The 22,108-nt window shown below is 40.8% G+C and overlaps 1 protein-coding gene across 2 annotated transcripts in view; it reads right to left on the bottom strand.

The window, feature by feature from the left end:
• Positions 1–405: 405 nt before the first annotated feature.
• YIPF4 (Yip1 domain family member 4) overlaps positions 406–22,108 on the bottom strand; it is a 35,430-nt gene continuing 13,727 nt past the window's right edge. Inside the window, exons 2-6 of one of the 2 annotated variants that reach the window (XM_007538700.3) lie at positions 20,246–20,399; positions 15,173–15,344; positions 9,174–9,251; positions 5,304–5,417; positions 406–1,517 (exon numbers count right to left, since the gene is read on the bottom strand). In XM_007538700.3, the coding sequence (XP_007538762.2) occupies positions 1,380–1,517; positions 5,304–5,417; positions 9,174–9,251; positions 15,173–15,344; positions 20,246–20,399 (656 nt within the window). In that variant the 3' untranslated portion in view covers positions 406–1,379. The remainder of the gene's footprint in view (positions 1,518–5,303; positions 5,418–9,173; positions 9,252–15,172; positions 15,345–20,245; positions 20,400–22,108) is intronic. The other variant, XM_060186834.1, reaches the window with a different exon arrangement.

Here is a 22,108-nt window from a genome sequence, read left to right as displayed (position 1 = left end):
TTATTATTACTGATGTCGTTGTTGTTGTATAGGACAGAGAGAAATGGTGAGAGGAGGGGAAGACAAAAAGGGGGAGAGAAAGACAAACACCTGCAGACCTGCTTCACCGCCTGTGAAGCAACTCCCCTGCAGGTGGGGAGCCACGGGCTCAACTGGGATCCTTACTCCAGTCCTTGCGCTCTGCGCCACATGCGCTTAACCTGCTGCTCTACCTCCCAACTCCCAACATAAAATATTTTATCAACTTTACAAAGCAGTATTAAAGTTTAGGCAAATTTCTAAAATTACTCACAACAAAAATTTCATTCATTAAAATATGTCAAATAAGTGAATTTCTCACTTTCTTGTGAAATTAACAGTTATGCTATTTCCTGATACTTGTTATAATATCAAGTAGCCAAAGTATTAGAAAGCAAAACACACAGCTGGGAAACATTTTATTATTTTTTTTCTAGTTCATATAACATTGCTCAGGACCACAAGATTTCTAAAGATCATTTTCCCAGCAAATTTTATGATTTAGGAGTACTACTTAAAAATATTTACTGATGCTACAAATATTACTGTTTTTCTCTACTTATTGACAAATTTAACGAATACCTTATCTATTATACTTCTTATTCCTTTGGTCAGAAAGATAAACAGAAACTTTAGATCAAGTGTTTAGACATTCAAAAATAGTTATTAAAAGCAAACCCAAATAAATCAAATCTACATTAGCAATTGTTAAAATTTTGTAGTCATTATTAAGAATTCTTAACAAGGACAAACTGAAGCACACAGATTTTAAAAATTATATACAATTGTAAAAACAAATTTAAATTTATAAATAAAAAGACTAATGGCCAAATTAAAGTGTAAGCATCTGATTTAAAATATCTTAATTTTTAGGTTATTCAGAAATATATTTTGTGAATAAGAATTATTTCATAAATATATATGTATAAATATAAATATATATCTACAAGGATCTGAAATGCAGGAGAACCCCTTTAAAGAAAAAAATTGCACTTTTAGATTTTCAGGATGTTGTCATATTTACCCTTTAAGTTAGATGTAATCACTATACCACGTGCTTTTGGCACAAGATTTTATGTGAATATTGATACAATCTTAAAAACACGATGCTTTCATATTTTATTCACTGGAATATGAGGAATCAAACAGAATTTAGAATTCTGACAGAAAATTCGATAACCGTAACTGCTCTATTAAATACAAAAAAAAATGTTTTCTTTAAAAATACCTTATACTTGCTTTTGCATCTGGAACATATAAATTTTACCAACAATAGGTCTGTTTTAATCCCTTCAACAAGAATTCCCAGCTTACACATAAATGTAACATTATCTCTTTTTACTTATATACATGACCTTAGATCACACCCCAGTATATAAGGACAAAAAATATATGTATAATAAAAAGATTGGATAAATCAGGAGAGGCTTTTTGGTCTTGAATTCTTCACCCACTAACAGTGAAGCAGCACTGTAGGCAGCCCAAAACACACCAAACAGCTTTAAAAAACAAAAAAGACAAAAGTAGGATATTAGCAAATCAAGGAACATTTTGGGCATCATAAAATACATTCATTATATTTATTTTAAAACAACCCTGACAACTAATATTGGTAAATTGCAAAATTTACTGATAATGTGTAAAACTTATTAAGAGGGGCTGTAGAGTGGCATACCTGGCTGAGCATACACATTACCATGCACAATGACCCAAGTTCAAGGCCCTAGTCCCCACCTGAAGGGGATAAGTTTATAAGTTCTACAGATGTCTTTCTCTCTCCTTATCACCCTTTCTCCTTTCAATTTCTCTGTCTTATCAATTAAATAAACATTAAGAAAATGTTAAGGCTGTTCAGCTTGGGGGGCACATCTAGTACAGACACACTAAGAACTTATATCCCTGCTTGGTTCCTTGGCTTCTGCTCATTGATGGTCATTCTTGTAAATGTGCTTAGCACTATCATCTGGGAAATCTATGAATATAAATTCTGGTGTGGCTGGGAGGCGGTATAGTGGATAAATGTCTAAGCCATGTGGTCCCAAGATCAACCCCTGGTAACACATGTGCCAGCGTGATGCTCTATTCCTTCTCCCTACAGACCAACATTAATAAGTGAGTCTTTTTATTATTATCACTATTTTATTTGTTAAAGACAGCCAGATATCAAGAGGGAAGGGAATAATAGGGAAAGAGAAAGAGAGACACTTGTAGCACTGCTTCACCACTCACAAAGCATTCCCCCTGCAGGTGGGGGCAGGGGCTTGAACCTGGGCACTTCCATCGGACCATAAAGGAGTCTTTAAATAAAGAAAATCCTGGGGGCTGAGTGCTGACACACCCTCTGTCTTCCCCTCCTCTCTCGATTTCTCTCTGTCCTATCAAACAATGATGGCATCAATAACAACAGTAATAACTACAACAATAAAACAACAAGGGGAACAAAAGGGAATAAATAAATATAAAAATAAAAAATAATTAAGGGGGGCTGGTTATTGCAAGACTCTCACGCCTAAGATTCTCTGGGGTCCCAGGTTCAATCCGCAGCACCACTGTAAGCCAAAGCTGAGCAGTGCTCAGGTCAGTGGTCTCTCTCTCATTGCTCTTTCATTGAAATAAAAATAAAATAAAAAATTTTTAAAAGTCTGGGGAGACAGCATAATGGTTATGCAAAAATACTTTCATGCCTGAGGTTCTGAGGTCCTATGTTCAATCCTCAACATCACCATAAATCCGAGTTGAACACTCTAGTATCATTAGCTCTCTCTCTCTCTCATTTATTTATTATTTATTTATGATAAAGATGGGGAGAGACAGAACCAGACATCACTCTGGTACATGTACTGCCAGGGATTGAAATTCGGACCTCATGCTTGAGTGTGCAATGCTTTATCTGCATCACCTCCTGGATCCCCCCCTTTTAAATTTTATTTATCTATTCATTGAGAAGATACAAAGAGAGGAAGAAAGAACTATACATCACTCTGGTACATGTGCTGCCAGGGGTTGAACTCAGGGCCTCATGCTTGAGAGTCCAGTGCTTTATCCACTGTGCCACCTTCTGCTCTTTATCTCGATATCTCTCTTATACACACATTAAAAAAGAAATAAAATATTAAAAAATAAAACTAAATGGCAGTCTAGGAGAATGGTCTAAAGAAGGTACCAAAAATTTTCTTATCAACTATTTATTAGTTTATTAATTTTCTTATCAACTATATATTAGTTATCAATTATTTATGTCAGACACATTCCTCTCTTACTCCTACGCTTCCTTCAATCACAGTAGCAACTCAACTAACTACACAAAAGCAAGTAAGATATAACTCCTAATCTCTTTTGACAGCATCAGCATTACTGTCACCCCTTGATAATCTTTAGGAGAAACACTGTATACTATTGGCCAAGAGATTTACTGGCAAAAAACATATATGTCAACTGAAGGGCAATTATTGTCTCTATAACAACCTTTATTAGAGTTATCAAACAAGTAAATGCAGTAATACTTGAGATTAACTTAGACCCCACTAAAACCCTAGGTCTATTTCCTCCCTAATTTGAGGCCAGACCCCATAAACCTAATACTGGTTTGGATAGAACAAATGGCACTCAATGCTTTAACAACTGGGAGAAAGCCTAACCTTTTCAGATAAAGAAAGATCTATCAGGGATGAATAAGGACAAAGACTGGCTCAATTAATGATGGCCTTTTTGGTCAATACCAGGCCACCCCATCACTTGGGGAGTTGTCAGAGAATGATTCCCCCACAGATATGATGGGTCTAGCCCTCTAATAGAACCCCCTCTCCACCATCACTGGTCACTTCCATCAGGAATGTTATCATAAACCCTTTTCAAGGCCTCTCTAGGACCTCACCCTCACTATAAAGCAGCAATGGTAAGGAATGCCCCACTCTCTGAAGGGAGACTCGGTCATCCTACTCTGCCACTCAAGGAAAACTGGTCCTGAAATGAGTGCAGCCTAGAATGTTTCCAGCTGTGACCATGGGCTTTGAGCTCAGAATGACAAGGACTCAGAGGTTACACAGGCTCCTGTGCTAAATATGAATATACATGGGTCCTGGGTCAGACCAACAGGGTAAATAGTCAATTGTATTTATATATTTTTTTCAAGTTTGTGAGCTACTCTTTGCCCTAATTCAGCTTCCGAGTTCTATTCTTAACTCTGACACCATCTTCCCAGACAATATTTTTAGTCCTCCTCCATGTTAGTTATTAAGCTCAAGCTAAAATTACTAAAGTCATAGGCCCCTAAGAACATACCTAAAAATAGACTTCATAGCTTGCTTTCCACCCTAAAATCCCTATTCTTATCTGTTCTATTCCTACATTTTGGTTCCTGTTTATTAATCATTTTGTCCTGCATTTATTTATTTATTCCCTTTTACTGCCCTTGTTTTACTGTAGTTATTATTGTTGTCGTCATCGTTGGATAGGACAGAGAGACATGGAGAGAGGAGGGGAAGACAGAGAGGGGGAGAGAAAGACAGACACCTGCAGACCTGCTTCACCGTTTGTGAAGCGATTCCCCTGCAGGTGGGGAGCTGGGGACTCAAACCGGGATCCTTAACGCAGGTCCTTGTGCTATGTATGCTTAACCCGCTGCACTACCACCCGACTCCCCATTTTGTCAGCTTTATATCTTACTGCCTTTCAGCCTTCAAGATGCTACTATGATTTCATCCTTCCCTGGGCAAATGACCTCACTGATGTGAGGGAAGCTTCACAAGTATTGAAGCAGTGCTGCAGATGTCTCTCTGTCTCTCTCTTTCTCTGCTTCTCTATCTCCCCCCATTTCAATCTCTATTAAGTAAATAAATAATTTAAAAAGCAATGTTAATAAATAAAAAAACCCTGATACTATAGAAAGCTATCACTTCTGTTCATAGAGGATGCAGAGGATCAAATGACTTTTTTTTTGATCAAATGACTTTTATGCAACATGCTATGCTTATCTGAGAGTCAAAAATTTCAGGAAACAGGCATAAGAGTCTCTTTGAATAACCATTATGCTATCTACCCCAGCCTCCATCTGCAGGGAAAAGCTTCAAAAGCTGTGGTAAAGGATGCAAGTCTCTCTCTCTCTCTTGCTCTATTTCTCTCTGTCTCTATCAAAAATTAAATAAATAAATAAAAACTGTGAGAAAACTCATAGTTTCAAATATCAGCAGTAGTTTGCCAAACAGTTATAGATTGCAATACCCTTGGTCAGATAATTTTGCTACTGGGAAAGATTAAAATTAGTTTTCACAATACACACTACTTACTTTTATAAGTGTAGACACCACTTCAAATGATCCAACCACCAAAAGGATAGGGGCTATTACAATGAGAGGAAGTAATGAATAGCCTATAACACCAAGAACTTGGCCATATGCAACCTGCAAATTTCCAAAAATTTAAATGTCAAAGAAATTAAGATAATCATTTTAATTACAACTGAAAAACCACAATCTTTGTTGTATTTCAACAAACATGAGAATTAAGAAGAATTAAGAAAAGACCGTATCTATATTTCAAGTTATCATGAAGTCACTTTGTGTTCTTAGTCTTACCAACCCACCAGGATTTCAACTATCAAGTTTCTAGTTTTCATATCTACATTTCCAGCTGTTTTCTCTTGTTGATCAAACTTATATATCCAATTATCTTCTATTTACCTCTATACACTGTGTCACTACTGTCTTTAAATTGCAGGACCACAATAATTTATTCAGATGAAAAATTCAAAGTCTAGAGAAGCTGGCTGTGGTAACAGCAAACTAGAACGGATAGGAGGAGAGGTAGAATAGATGAAAGAAAAAAATAATTTTTAGAGGCTGCTGTGTCCCAAACTACATGACAGAGCTAACACATTATAAAGACCAAATTAAGTGACAATAGTATAGAGTACATAACACTTCAGATACACCATGGGCTTGGTTCCAGACCAGAACCATAAAGCAAATGTCACAATCAAGCAACATAAACTTCGTTTCACAGTATATATGTTATGTTTACTAGCAGAGGAGATAGTACAATGGTTATACAAAAGACTCATGGGTGAGGATCTGAGGCCTCAGGTTTAATATCTGGCACCAACATCAATCAGAGCTGGGCAGTACTCAGTAAAAAAAATTCTAAGGGGCCAGGCGGTGGCTGACCTTGTTAAGGACACACATTCCCATGTGCAATGACTCAGGTTTGAGCCCCTACTCCCCATCTACAAGGAGGAAAACTTAAGAGAAGCTTGGGGCCCTGGTGTGCATGATGATATAAAATGACCTAGGTTGTTGGTGAGAGTGCTCTGCAGAGAAATTTCATAAGATGATGAAAAACTGTAACCATGCATCAACTACTGCACTATAACCATTAGCTCCCCAATAAAATCATTACCGGAGCTCCCCTTGGTACCATCCATAGTACTCCTAGGTGTTCTTAGGGCTCACATCAAGGGAATCACACATATAATCTAAATGCTGAGCCAGCTCCAGGGACCAAAACCTCTCAATTTATTGTTTGTTTGTTTGTTTTTATCCCTTTTGTTACATTTCTTTTTTATTGTTGTTGTAGTTAGTTGTTTTTATTGATGTTGCTGTTGGATAGGACAGAGAGAAATGGAGAGAGGAGGGGAAGACAGAGAGGGGGAGAGAAAAGACAGACACCTGCAGACCTGCTTCACCACCTGTGAAGTGACTCCCCTGCAGGTGAGCCGGGGGCTGAACTGGGATCCTTATACCGGTCCTTGCACTTTGCACCACATGCGCTTAACCCGCTGCGCTACTGCCCAACTCCCTCCTCTTAATTTTTTTTTTTTTTAAAGAATTTGTTTATTTATTCATTAGAAAGATAGGCAGAGAGACAAAGAACAAGATACCACTCTGGCACATGTGTTGCCGGGGACTGAACTCAGGACCTCATGGTTGAGAATCAAATGCTTTATTCACTGTACCACCTCCCAGACCACTCCTTTTTTAGTTTCTTTTTTAAAAAAAAATATTTATTTATTCCCTTTTGTTGCCCTTGTTGTAGTAGTTATTATTATTGTTGTTGTTGATGTCGTTGTTGTTGGATAGGACAGAGAGAAATGGAGAGAGGAGGGGAAGACAGGGGGAGAGAAGATAGACACCTGCAGACCTGCTTCACCACTTGTGAAGTGACTCCCCTGCAGGTGGGGAGCCGGGGGATTGAACCGGGATCCTTGTGCTTTGTGCCGCCTGCGCTTAACCCACTGTGCTACCGCCCAACTCCCTCCTTTTAGTTTCTAACACAGTAAATATTGATAACTGTAACCCACATAAAGACATCTTTTTGGAGATCTGAGATTAGAAAGCATAAGAACATCTTTAAAAGTGCAAATTTTAAGCTTCCCTGGAAAGCTATTACGTTGAGGCTTTATGCCTGCATGATTCCACTACTCTAGTGAAGACTGTTAGATGACAGAATGTGATAAAGATATAACCCAGGAGTCAGCACAGTGGACAGTATTGAAGCCTTAAGCATGAGGCCCTGAGTTCAGTCTCTGACAGCATATATTCCAGAGTGATGCTCTGGTTCTCTTTCTCCATCTTTCTCATTAATAAATAAAAGGAGAGGGGAATGTGGTTCGGGAGGTGGCGCCGTGGATAAAGTATCGGACTCTCAAGCATGAAGTCCTGAGTTCAATCCCCGGAAGCACATGTACCAGAGTGATGTCTGTTTCTTTTTCTCTCTCTTCCCATCTTTCTCATTAATAAATGAATAAATTCTTAAAAAAAAAAAAAGGAGAAAGGAAGGAAGTTGAGGGGAGGAACAGGATGAGGGAGGGAAAAGAAATGAAGAAAAGAAAGAAATACCACAGCACTGCTCCATTACTCATGAAACATCCTCTGAGCAGGTACTCCTATTTGGCCAGGAGTTCAAAACTGGATGCATAGTAAAGTGTGTACCCTAGAGGTAAACTATCTTTTGCTCCCTCTTTAATTTCTTATATTTATTGAGTATCTGTAATGTTGACATGTTGATCATCTTAAAAACAAAATTTAACTTAAAGGTTTCTGGAGGCGCAAGGACCCAAGCAAGGATCCCGGTATGAGCCCCAGGCGCCCCACCTGCAGGGGGGTCACTTCACAAGCTGTGAATCAGGTCTGCAGGTGTCTTTCTCCCCCTCCCCCTCTGTCTTCTCCTCCTTTCTCAACTTCTCTCTGTCCTACCCAACAACAATAGCAATAGCAGCATCAACAGTAACAGCAACAACAGTGGAAAAAAGATGGCTGCCAGGAGCAGTGGATTCGAAGTATAGGCACTGAGCCCCAGCTATACCCCTTGGGGGAAAAAAAGCTTCTAGGTCAAGAAATGATTATAATGAAGGCAACAAGATAGCTCACTTGAATAATATACTTGCTTTGTCATATAAACAAGTCAGATTTGAGTCAGGGGCCCACTATACTCCTCTAGTCTCTTTCTACCCAAAAAAACTGGCCTGGAATTCCTCTGGAATTGTGAAGTTCAGAGGAAGAATAAGAAGATGATGGCAGCTCAAAGCACAAGGACCAGCTTAAGGATCCCGGTTCTAGCCCCAGGCTCCCTACCTGCAGGAGACTCGCTTCACAGGCGGTGAAGCAGGTCTACAGGTGTCTATCTTTCTCTCCCCGTCTTCCCCTCCTCTCTCCATTTCTCTCTGTCCTATCCAACAACGAACGACATCAACAACAACAATAATAACCACAAGGCTACAACAACAAGGGCAACAAAGGGGGGGGGAATGGCCTCTAGGAGCAGTGGGATTCATGGTGCAGGCACTGAGCCCCAGCAATAAGCCTGGAAGCAAAAAAAAAAGAAAGAAGATGATGGGACCAGGTGGTGGTACACATAGTTGAGCGCACATATTACAGTGCGCAAGGACCCAGGTTTGAGCACCCAGTCCCCACCTGCAGGGGAAAAGCTTCATGAGTGGTGAAGCAGGGCTGCAGGTGTCTCTCTGTCTCTCTATCTCCCCTTCCCTTTTGATTTATGGCTTTCTCTATCCAATAAACAGATTAAAAAAGAATATAAAAAAGACTTTCATTTAAAAAAAGATAAGGAAGGAGACATAATGAATATTGGTATCAAAGGAATCTAACTATCAAAAATGAAGCTTCCTTTTACAAATTGGGCTATTTATAAAATTATGTACTTACTTCTCCACCAAGAACTCTGGCCAGTAAGAAAATTGTTAGTGAACCAAATATCCAAATGGTTATAATCCATGAGACCACCTTGAGAGGGGAAAAAGTTGTACAATTAATATCTTTGTATCAAATAAGTTGATAATTTCTCAGGAACCAAATTTTCTGTTACATAAGATATTTTGGTAAAATTAAAATTCAGGTGAGAGAATATTGTGGCATGAGGGAGTGTGTTACCAGATAGCTTTCCAAAACTTTAAATTTTTTTTTTTTTACTTTTTAAAAAATCTTATTTATTTCCCCTTTTGTTGCCCTTGTTTTTACTGTTGTTGTAGTTATTACTGTTGTTGTCATTGTTAGATAGGACAGAGAGAAGTGGAGAGAGGAAGGGAAGACAGAGGGGGGAGAGAAAGATAGACACCTACAGACTTGCTTCACCACCTGTGAAGCAACCCCCTGCAGGTGGGGAGCTGGGAGCTCAAACTGGGATCCTTACGCAGGTCCTTGCGCTTCACCCCATGTGCACTTAACCTGCTGCGCTACCGCCCAACTCCCTAAAATTGTTTTATATTTATTTTCCCTTTTGTAGCCCTTTTTTTTTTATTGTTGTTGTTGCTGATGTCGTCATTGTTAAATAGGAAAGAGAGAAAAGGAGAGAGGAGGAGAAGACAGAGAGGGAGAAAGAAAGACCTGCTTCACCGCTTGTGCAGTGACTCCCCTGCAGGTGGGGAACCGGGATCCTTAAGCCGGTCCTTGCACTTTTTGCCACCCGCACTTAACCTGCTACACTACCACCCGACTCCCAGCTTTCCAAAACTTATTAAGAATACAACATGAGAGTGGTCCAGGAGGTGGCGCAGTGAATAAATTTAGCTCTTGACTACTCAAACGTCCTGAGTTCAAGCCCTGGCAGTACATGTACCAGAGTGATGTCTGGTTCTTTCTCTCTCTCCTCCTATCTTTCTCATCAACCAATAAATAAAATCTTAAAAAAAAAAAAAAGAATACAACATGAGAGAGTCGGCTGGTAGCGCAGCGGGTTAAGCGTACTCACAAAACACAGGAAATGCAAGGACTAGCCTAAGGATCCCAGTTCAAGCCCCTGGCTCCCCACCTGCAGGGGAGTCGCTTCACAGGTGGTGAAGCAGGTCTGCAGTTTTCTATTTTTCTCTCCCCCTGTCTTCCCCTTCTCTCTCCATTTCTCTCTGTCCTATCCAACAAAGACAACAACAACAATAAAACAAGGGCAACAAAGGGGAATAAATAAACAAATATTTTAAAAAAGAGTACAACATGTATGCAATTTTACAAAACCAAAAATTTAGCAATAAACACTGCCTAAAGAAACTCCAAGCATTTCAAGATCTACAAAAGACAACTATAAGGAGCTAGGTGTGGCACACTTGGTTGAGAACCTATCTTACCATGCTCAAGGACCCAGGTTTGAGCCCTGCTCCTCACCTGCTGGGGGAAAACTTCACTAGTGGTAATCAGGTCTATAGGTCTCTCCCTTTCTCTATGTCTCTCTTCCTTCTAAACTTCTACCTATCTTATCTAATTGAGGGGGGGAGGGAGGGAAGGAGCTATGGATAGATGGAGGGAGGAGGGAAAGAAAGAGAGAAAAGAAAAAGAAAGAAAAGAAGAAGAAAACTGGCTGCCTAGAGCCGTGGATTTGTAGTGCTAGTACCAAGTCCCAGTAAAAAAAGCAAACCCGTAGAAGTGGAAGCTCACATGTACATGCCTTCACTACTCCAGGGCAAAAAGAGACTGATAAAGAGCATCTAAGCTTCCTTCATTACCACAGCCCGAACTGCCCCTGCGGCTCCAGACAGACTATGACCCACATAGTCAACGACTGCCACCTCTCCAGATTCAAAGGAGGTCTCGAAACTTTACATCAGGCTCAACCTGACGCTGTTGACTGGCTACGGAAGAAGGGCAAACGCTAGAAGAAGAATTACCACAGCACCCACCGCTGTGTTCCAGAGCTCAAGCCCATGTGGCATGCATCCTGCTCAGTGAGCTATCCCTCAGGTATTTAATTTAATTTGATTTATTATTGGATAGAGACTGAGAGAAATTGAGAGGGAAGACAAAGAGATACCTGCATCCCTGTTTCACCACTTGTGAAGCTTCCCTTCTGCCAGTAGAGACCAGGGGCTTGAACCTAGATCCTTGTAGTGTAGTGTGTGTGTTTATCCAGGTGCACCACTGCCTGGCCCCATCTCAGCATGTATTTAAATTTATAGTAATCACACATTTACCCAAGTAATAAAATATGGAAAACATTTTGGTGATGAAACATGTACACTTTCAAAATTTTTAAAAATTTTTATTTATTTTCCCTTTTGTTGCCCTTATTGTCTTTTCATTGTTGTTGTAGTTATTATTGTTGTTGTTGCTGATGTCGTTGTTGGATAGGACAGAGAGAAATGGAGAGAGATGGGAAGACAGAGAGGAGGAGAGAAAGACACCTGCAGACCTGCTTCACTGCTTGTGAAGCTACTCCCCTATAGGTAGGGAGCCAGGGGCTCAAACCGGGATCTTTACACCGGTCCTTGTGCTTCGAGCTATGTGTGCTTACCCTGCTGCGCTACCACCCAACTCCCTTTGTTTTTCTTTTTTTATTTGCTATTGGATAGAGACAGAGAGAAATTGAGAGAGACGGGGGAGATAGAGAGGAAGAGAGACAGAGAGACACCTGCAGACCTGTTTCACCACCTGTGAAGTGACTCCCCTGCAAGTGGGGAGCAGGGGCTTGAACCGGGATTCTAACTGGTCCTTGCACACATTTTACCCAATTTTGTCTTAAGGAACTAACAAAAATAATGGTCCTCTAGTAGCAACATAAACATTTATTCTTTTTTGAATTTTTTCCCAGTATCTTTATTTATTTGATAGAGAAAGCTAGAAATTGAGAGGATGGGGGAGACAGCAACAAAGAGACACTTGCAGCACTGCTTCACCACCTGTTAAGCTTTGGCCCTGAAGGTATGGACTAGGGGCTTGAACCCAGGACCTTGCACATGGTAAGATATGCACTCAACCAAGTGTGCCACGACATGATCCCAACATATTTATTCTCTATATTCTGTATTCTAAATATCAGACCCCTATAGAAGGAACAAAGACTTCTTAAAGAGTCATTGCAGGGCTGGGACTGACAGAGTTAAATATGAGCCCAGAACACTTTCTCAATGCAGAAAAGAAATGCCAAAATAGGATGAGAATATCTCAGAAGGATACAGAAGCAACCTGTAGGAGCTCCTAGTGGCTAAAACTGGAGTAATGTGAGCACTAAAATAAATGACAGTGGTACTGTACTGGAATACAGAAAATTATAAAGACCCATAAGCCTATAAATAAATTAAAGATAGGGGCTGGGAGGTGGTGCGCTTGGATGAGTGCTCATGTTACAATTCTCAAGGACCGGGGTTGACATCCCTGGTCCCCACCTGAGGGGGGGGGGTGTCAAGCAGGGCTACAGATGTCTCTCTTTCTCCCTCTCTATCTTCCCCCACTCTCTTGATTTCTGGCTGTCTCTATCCAATAAATACAGATAATAAAAATAAATAAATAAATAAAATGAAGATATTATAGATGAAGAGTTTGTGGTGGGCAAGAGACTAGAATACCTGCCAACTTCTTCACAGGTTTCTATACTTTCAACAGAATACCTGACATACTGATCTAAGGCTAATATTAATAAGGATCTTGCTATGGGGAGATTATTCTGGGTTATCAGATGAGTAATAAATGTGATCACCACTGGCCTGAAAAAAAAAAAGGATTCACAGCACCCAGTTAAGTATACATATTACCAAGTGCAAGGACTTGGGTTCAAGCCCCAGGTTCACAAGTGATAAAGCAGGTCTTCAGGTGTTTATCTTTTTCTCTATCTCCCTGTCCTCTCTCAACTTCTCGCTCTTGTCTAATAATAAAAATAATATATATATATATATATATAAATATATATATATATATATATATATGTGTGTGTGTGTATTAGAAAGAAAAAAGGAAAAAAATGGCCACTAGGATTCATAGTGCTGGCACCAAGCCCCAGCAATAACCCTGGTGGCAAGAAAATATTTAAAAATAGTAATAAATAAATAAATAAATAAAAGAATCAACCATATGACATCTGATCTTAGCCCCCCCAAACAAAACAAAACAAAACAAAAAAACTTCTGTCCCAAGACTCACTTGGATTCCTGACTTCTATAACTATTAAAGAATGTGTTTGCAGGGGATGGGCAGTGGTTCACTTAGTAGACTGTACTCATTACCATACACAAGGACTGGGACTGGAGGTCAAGCCACTCGTCCCCATCCTCTCTGTTTCCACTTTCCCTCTAGTTCCATTCATAAAAAGAAAAAGAGGGGGAGGGAGGAAGACTCCAGGTGTAATGAAATAATTCATGATGCAGGTACCAAGCACAAGCAATAATCCTAGTGGCAAATATAAAAAAAAAAAGAAAGAAAAAGAAGAAAAAGAGCAAGCTTGCATTGTTTTTAAGCCACTAAATTTGTGAAAATTTGTTCTACTACTTCTCCAAAGCCTTAAATTAGTTATGAGGGAGAAATGTATGACTGTTATGCTTTGATGATAAAGAACAAAGTATATAAAAACAAACACTGGGGAGTCAGGCGGTGGCACAGCGGGTTAAGCACACGTGGCACAAAGGACAAGGACTGGCTTAAGGATCCCGGTTCGAGCCCCTAGCTCCCCACCTGCAGGGGAATCACTTCACAGGCAGTGAAGCAGGTCTGCAGGTGTCTGTCTTTCTCTCCCCCTCTCTGTCTTCCCCTTCTCTCTCCATTTCTCTCTGTCCTAAACAACAACAACAACATTAATAACCACAACTGTTAAACAAGGGCAACAAAAGGGAAAATAAATAAATACTAAAAAAAGTCTTTAAAAACAAAAAACCAAACAAACACTGAGGAAATTGGTGTCACTGTTCAAAAACCTTTGGCAAATGGAAACAGTCCTATACATCTACTCATGTGCTGTAAAAATCTATTTTTGAGGCTGAGGTTGCATCTCAGCAGCAGAATATATACTCACATATACAAGGTTCTGGGTTCAATCCTCAACAACAAACAACGACAAAAAATAATCATGCTTTTTTTTTTTTTTAAGATTTCATTTATTTTTTAATAAGAATGGCAGGAGAGGAGAAAGAACCAGACATCACTCTGGTACATGTGCTGCCAGGAATTGAACCCTGGACCTTATGCTTGACAGTCTAATGTCTTATCCACTGCACCACCTCCCAGACCACTAATCATGCATTCTATGTGAGCGATATGTGAGAAAGTTGAAAAGCATTAATCTGACGTACCCTCAATTTTTTAAAATCTTTTTAAAAAATATTTTAAATATTTATTTATTCCCTTTTGTTGTCCTGGTTGTTTTATTGTTGTAGTTATTATTGTTGTTGTTATTAATGTTGTCATTGTTGGATAAGACAGAGAGAAATGGAGAGCGGAGGGGAAGACAGAGAGGGCAAGAGAAAGATAGACACCTGCAGACCTGCTTCACCACCTGTGAAGCGACTCATCTTCAGGAGGGGAGCCAGGGGCTCGAAACAGGATCTTTACACCAGTCCTTGTGCTTTGTAAATCTTTTTTATTTTTTTTATTATATTTACTTATTGGATAAAGACAGCCAGAAACTGAGAGGGAAGGAGGAGACAGAAAGAGAGAGAGACAGAGAGACACCTGCAGCCCTGCTTCACCACTTGCGAAGCTTCCCCCCTGCAGGTGGGGACCGGGGGCTCAAGCCCCAGTCCTTGCGCACTGTAACCTGTGCGCTCGACCAGGTGCGCCAGCACCCCGCCCTCATACCCTCAATTTAAGGACAGTTCTAGGAGTCGACAAGTAAGAAACCATTAGTACAGCAGCACTTCAATTCAATGGAGTAAATATCACAGGTGATTATTTGGCTACTTTTGTTTTGAACCTCTCATAGCATTTAAACATTGTATAAAGGAAGATATACTTACCCTAAATTGGCCATATAATGATATCATGGAAAAGAATAGGACAACAGCCAGAGGACCCCAAAAGTCAGGATTGTCTCTCACCACTTGTCTATTAAAACCAAGCGATGGCATTGGCATTAAAACACATCGAATTTTGTAGTAAATATCCTTTAGATCAATATCCAACTCCTCCCTATAATTTAAAAATAACAATTCTTAAAAGACATACACTTCTGCAATTGAGATAGCTGCAGTTAATTAAGAAAAGTTTAAGTGACAATACAGGCTTCAAAGGCCAACAAAATATCTGCATTTGAAGCACTACATTTCCCTGACTCCAAGGAGGACATTTTCAACATTTTAGCATCTCTACAGTTGGCATATGCATCACATTTTCAGGAGCTCTACAGTTATTTTCAAGTGAGGTCACGTGCTTTTTTCAGTCTGTCTTTCCTTTTACTAGTTATTGGAGACTATCGACTTGGGGCAATTTTACTTTTCTTCTGCCAGGGTTTTCATACCTGCATGATTCTTCCAGTAACAGGGTTTTGTTTGTTTGTTTTTTAATAAGAACACTACTCAGATCTGGCTTATGGTGGTTCTAGGGATCGAATCTGGAATCTCAGAAGCTCAGATATTGAAGTTTTGTTTTGTTTTGTTTTTTTGCATAGCCATTATAAGCAGCCATTTAAAAAAAATTTTGGGGAGTCGGGCTGTAGCGCAGCGGGTTAAGCGCAGGTGGTGCAAAGTACAAGGACCGGCATAAGGATCCCGGTTCGAACCCCGGCTCTCCACTTGCAGGGGAGTCGCTTCACAGGCGGTGAAGCAGGTCTGCAGGTGTCTTTCTCTCCTCCTCTCTGTCTTCCCCTCCGCTCTCCATTTCTCTCTGTCCTATCCAACAACGACAACAACAATAATAACTACAACAATAAAACAACAAGGGCAACAAAAGGGAGTAAATAAAAAAAAAAACTTGTTGATTGCCAAGGTAAGTCCAAAAAAAATTTTTTTATTATCATTATTTATTTATTGGATGGAAACAGCCAGAAATCAAGAGGGAATGGGGTGATAGAGAGGGTGAGAGACAGAGAGACACCTGCAGCCCTCTTTACCACTCACAAAGCTTTCCCCCTGCAAGTGGGGACTGGAGGCTTGAACCCGAGTCCTCATACACTGTAATGTGTGTGTGCGCAACCAGGTGTTCCACCACCAGGCCTCATAGGCAGCCATTTTTTTAAAGATAGGGGGTGAAAAAGAGAGAGAGAGACAGACAGACAGAGACAGACGCACCATAGCACTGTTCCACTGCTCATGAAGCCCCTCCCACAATGCCACTCCTGGCATGAGATGCTTAAAAAAGAAAATGAGAAGTCTGTTAACAATGACAATAGCTACAATGAGACTAGACCTTAACTTGACAAAGGTATAGATACTACTTTTCTTTTCTTATTTTTCATTTTTATTTGCCTCCAGGATTACCACTGGGGCTTGGTGCTGGCAGTATGAATCTACTGCTCCCAAAGGAGGCTTTTTTTTTTTTTTTTTACTCCGTTTTATTTGACAGGACAGAAAGACATTGATAGAGGATAGGCAGACAAAGAGGGGTCAGGTGGTGGCGCACTTGGTTCAGCACACATGTGCAAGGACCTAGGTATGAGCCCCTGGTCCCTACCTGCAGGGGGATAGCTTTGCAAGTGGTGAAGCAGGGCTACAGGTGTCTGTCTCTCTCCATCTCCCTTTCTCCTCTCTATTTATGATGGTCTTCATCCAACAAAGAAATAAAGATAATTTTTAAAAAATTAAAAAAAGGGAGAAAGAAAGACTGTGAAGCTTCTCCCCTGCAGGTGGGAAGCAGGGGGGCTCCAGCCCAGATCCTTGCTCGGGTCCTTGCGTATAGTAGTACTATGTGCACTTAACCAAGTATGCCACTGTCTGGCCTCCATTTTCATTTATTTATTTATTTATTTATTTGTTTTTATCAGACTTTCATGTCTCATAAACTAGAGGTCAAAGCTAAGCCATGCTCTAGTTAGAAACAAACAAAAACTGAGAACATACTGCAATTACAGCCTCTTATTTGATGGCCACAGAATTAAATAAAACTATAAAGTACCTAGTCTGTCTCATTAATAACAGGGACTTCATTTTTTTACTTTTTTATATTTATTTATTTTCCCTTTTGTTGCCCTTGCTGTTTATTGTTGATGTTGTTGTTATTGCTGTTGTTGGATAGGACAGAGAGAAATGGAGAGAGGGGAAGACAGAGGGAGAACCAAAGCAACGATTGCCACCTCAACATGCTTCACCTCAGACTGTATCCAGAGACTTCACGTGTGGAATGACAACCCTTCAGCTTCATTACTCGGGTGAGACCTTTCCTTTTATAGTATACTCTAATTTCATCTCAGGTAGTTCACTTTCTAACAAAGTCCCATAATCTAGATATACACCAGTTTCTGTGAGAGAGAGCTTATGTGCACACGTATCCATAATCTACTGCAAAATATATACCTGAAAGCAGAAGTACACTAGAGTTTGCAGTGAGTACCTCCCTAACACTTCCTCTCCACTATTCCAAGCTTGGGATCCATGATTGCTCAACAAATTGTTTGGCTTCATATGTTAACTCTCTTTTCAATCACCAGGTTCCAGATGCCATCAGGATGCTGGCCAGGCTTCCCTGGATTGAAGACCCCACCAATGTGTCCTGTAGCTCTGCTTCCCCAGAGACACACCTTACTAGGGAAAGAGAGAGGCAGACTGGGAGTATGGACTGACCAGTCAACGCCCATGTTCAGCGGGGAAGCAATTACAGAAGCCAGACCTTCTACCTTCTGCAACCCTCAACGACCCTGGGTCCATGCTCCCAGAGGGCTAGAGAATGGGAAAGCTACCATGGGAGGGGGTGGGTTATGGGGATTGGGTGGTGGGAATTGTGTGGAGTTGTACCCCTCCTACCTTATGTTTTTGTTCACTAATCCTTTCTTAAATAAAAAATTAAAAAAAAAAAAAAGAGGGAGAGAGGAAGACACCTGCAGACATGCTTCACTGCTCGTACTACCCACTGCTACCCACTGCAGGTGGGTAGCTGGGGGCTCAAACCGGGATCCTTATGCTGGTCCCTGCACTTTGTGCCACTTGTGTGTAACCCACTGTGCTACTGCCCAACTCCCACATAAATCTTTTTAAATCAAAATTCTATGAAGAATTTGACTTTCTCTCAAAGTTCTTCAGGTGGGAGCTCTACAATATGGAAAAGATATTAGAGCAGTCATTTTTTTTAAGTTTTCTTTTGTTTTTTGTTGCTTGAGTTTTAGTGGGGCTTTGCCCCTGCATGCCACTGTTCTCAGTGAACTTCTTTTCCCCCAGATACAGGGAGAAAGAGAGAAAAGGAAAGACTACACACACAACCTCACTGCTGGTGAAGCTCTCCCTTTAAAGGGTACTCCCATGTTATAGTTCGAGGAGCTTAAACACTAGTACCCCAGCATGGTAACGGGCATGCTCTATCGGCTGAGCTATCTCTGACACTGCAAGTCCTTATTTGTGTTATACTGAGATTCCAGAGCAACCACCCACGAGTCTAGCTTTTCCACTTAGATGACATGTTTACCAAAGATAGCTTCAGACTGTGGTGAGTGTAGACAGACAGACACACACACACAGGAAAATAAACTCCAGAAATCTTATGATTTTGTCAACCTCTGTTAAATCACTAATAACAAAAATATGAGAAGGAAGGAAGGAGAGGGACAGGTAAAAGGAGAGGGAGAAGAGGGAGAGTGGAAGAGAGAAAGAGAGCTTATAAACCCAAGAACCTATGAGAGTATGGATAACAATTCTTAATATTTTTCCATTAAATATGGCTAAAAAATATTTTGCCTCCAGGGTTATCACTGAGGGTTTATGCTGGCACTATGAATCCACTGATCTTTGAGGCCAGAGAGAAATTGAGTGGGATGGGGGGATAGAGAGGGAGAGAGGGTGGAGACAGACAGCATAATGATTATGCAGAGATTCTCATGCTTGAGACTCTGAAGTCCCAGGTTCAAAAAGAAGGAGGGAATAAAGAGAAAGGGAAAAACTGAAATAATCTGGGGTTGGGAGTGGCACGCCAGGTTAAACTCACATAGTACAAAGTTCAAGAACCCTGGCAAGGATCTAGCCCCAACTCCATCCGCAGGGGGGTCACTTCACAAGTGCTGAAGCAGGTCTGCTGGTGTCTGTTTCTCTTCCTCTTTCTCTCTCTCTTTTTTTTTCTACCCAGAGCACTGCTAACCTCTGGTTTATAGCAGTGTAGGGGACTGAACCTGGTACTCAGAGCCTCAGGAATGAGAGTCTGTTTGCATAAACATTATGCTATCTACTCCCACCCCTTCCTTCTTTTAAAAATTTTATTTATTTATTAATTATTGAGAGGGGTAGGGAGAGAGAGAAAGAACCACATAACAATCTGGTACAATGCTGCCGGGGACTGAACTTGAGACCTCATATTTGAGAGTCCAGAACCTTATCTACTGTGCCACCTCCCGGACCACCCCTTCCTTCCTTTTCTACCAAAGCACTGTTCAGGTCCAGTTTATGATGGTACTAGGGATTTAAGTTGGAACCTCAGAGCCTCAGGCATCAAAGTATTCTGCAAGGAGTCAGGCGGTAGTGCAGCAGGTTAAGCACACGTGGTGCAAAATGCAAGGATCGGCGTAAGCATCCCGGTTCAAGCCCCGGCTCCCCACCTGCAGGAGGGGTCACTTCATAAGTGGTGAAGCAGGTCTGCAGGTGTCTCTCTTTCTCTCCCCGTCTCTGTCTTCCCCTCCTCTCTCCATTTCTCTCTGTCCTATCTAACAATGATGACATCAATAACAATAATAGTAACTACTACAATGAAAAACAACAAGGGCAACAAAAGGGAAAGTAAATAATTTTTTTTTAAAAAAAGAAAGTATTCTGCATAAGTACCAGGTGCTATTTTAGTCTTTCCAATTACTAATAAAACTGAAATAGCAAAAACCTTTAACAAAAGGAGTTAGAATTTCTCCACATGTGTTAATCACACCACAGTCAAGTTTGTAAAAGACAAGAAATATTGTTACATACAGGAGTGGTTTGTTATCTTCAGGATCATCATCTTCAACTTCCAAAAGCCAGCCATATCCTCTTTGTCTCAGAAATGTAGTAGCTGTAGATTCTTTGATAAAATCTCCACCAAGGTTTAATTTGACATCTGGAGATGCTATTGAACCACTGAGATCTTAGGAGAAAAGAGGACAAAACTGTAAGCCCAGATAACATGTGTGAATCTTAACCAATCTGGGTATATATCCAACTAGGATAATTAGAATTTGGAAATCTCTAGTTTTGAACATCTGCTAGTATATACATCTTCAAGTTACTAAAAAATGAAAGATGAGGAATAAGAAGTGCAAGGCACCAGAGTTGGGCTGTAGCGCAGCAGGTTAAGCGCATGTGGCACAAAGCGCAAGGACCGGCATAGGTTCGAGTCCCCGGCTCCCCACCTGCAGGGGAGTTGCTTCACAGGCAGTGAAGCAGGTTTGCAGGTGTCTCTCTGTCTTTCTTCCTCTCTATCTCCCCCTTCTCTCTCAATTTCTGTCTCTATCCAAAAACAAATAAATAAAAAAATGCTAAAACAAAACAAAAAAACATATTACCCAAAAAAAAAGTGCAAGGCACAAGAAAGATTTCACAGGTAACTAGCTAGACTGGTATCTGCAGTCTAGACTACCACAAAAACTTCTCATGTATTTAGTCATACACTCTTTCATTTAAATTACCCAGTACCAGGCAGGGGAGATAGCATGATGACTAGGTTGGCTCTGGGGGCTCTAGTTCAATCCCCAGTACCAACATAAACTGAAGCTGAGCAGTGTTCAGGTTTATTTTTATTTGTTTGCTTGTTTCCTTTTTACCAGAGCACTGGTTTAAGATGGTGCTGGGGATTGAATTTGGGAGCTCAGAGCCTCCGGCATGGAAGTTGTTTGCATAGGCACTAGGCTCTCTCCATAGTCTTCTCTCCCTCTTTAAAATACTTAAATACAGGTGGGCCAGGAAGTGGCAAACTGGATAAAGTACAGGACTCTCAAACAGGAGGTCTTAAATTCAATCCCTGGCAGCACATGTAGAGTGATGTCTGGTTTGTTCTCTCCTATCTTTTTCTTTTTTTTTTTTTTATTGTTGTAGTTATTATTGTTGTTGTCGTTATTGGATAGGACAGAGAGAAATGGAGAGAGGGAGGGGAAGACAGAGAGGAGAAGAGAAAGATAGACACCTGCAGACCTGCTTCACCGCCTGTGAAGCGACTCCCCTGCAGGTGGGGAGCCGGGGTTCGAACCGGGATCCTTATGCCAGTCCTTGTGCTTTGCGCCACCTACGCTTAGCCCGCTGCACTACAGCCCGACTCCCTCTTTTTCTTTTTTAATATTTATTTATTCCCTTTTATTACCCTTGTTGTTTTATTGTTGTTGTTACTGAATTGGCATTCTTGGATAGGACAGAGAGAAATGGAGAGAAGAGGGGAAAGGAAAGATAGACACCTGCAGACCTGCTTCACCGCCTGTGAAGTGACCTCCCTGCAGGTGGGGAGCCAGAGGCTCGAACCAGGATCCTTACGCCGGTCCTTGCACTTTGCGCCACATGCAATTAACCCACTGCACTACTGCCCAACTCCCCTCTCCTATCTTTTTCATTAATAAATAGTTTTTTTTTTCTTTTTTGCCTCCAGGGTTATTGCTGGGGCTTGATGCCTGCATATATCCACTGCTCCTGGAGGCTACTTTTTTGCTCCTTTTGTTGCCCTTGTTTTTTCTCGATGTTGTGGTTATATTGTTGTTGTTGTTGGATAGGACAGAGAGAAATGGAGAGAGGAGGGGAAGACAGAGGGGGGAGAGAAAGATGAACACCTGCAGACCTGCTTCAATGCTTGTGAAGCAATGCCCTTGCAGG

The sequence above is a fragment of the Erinaceus europaeus genome, chromosome 3 (assembly GCF_950295315.1).
Source record: "Erinaceus europaeus chromosome 3, mEriEur2.1, whole genome shotgun sequence".
In the NCBI taxonomy this organism is placed as follows: Eukaryota; Metazoa; Chordata; class Mammalia; order Eulipotyphla; family Erinaceidae; genus Erinaceus; species Erinaceus europaeus.
The sequence above is the reverse complement of the archived record's forward strand: the minus strand, read 5'-3'. Positions and strand labels throughout refer to the sequence as shown.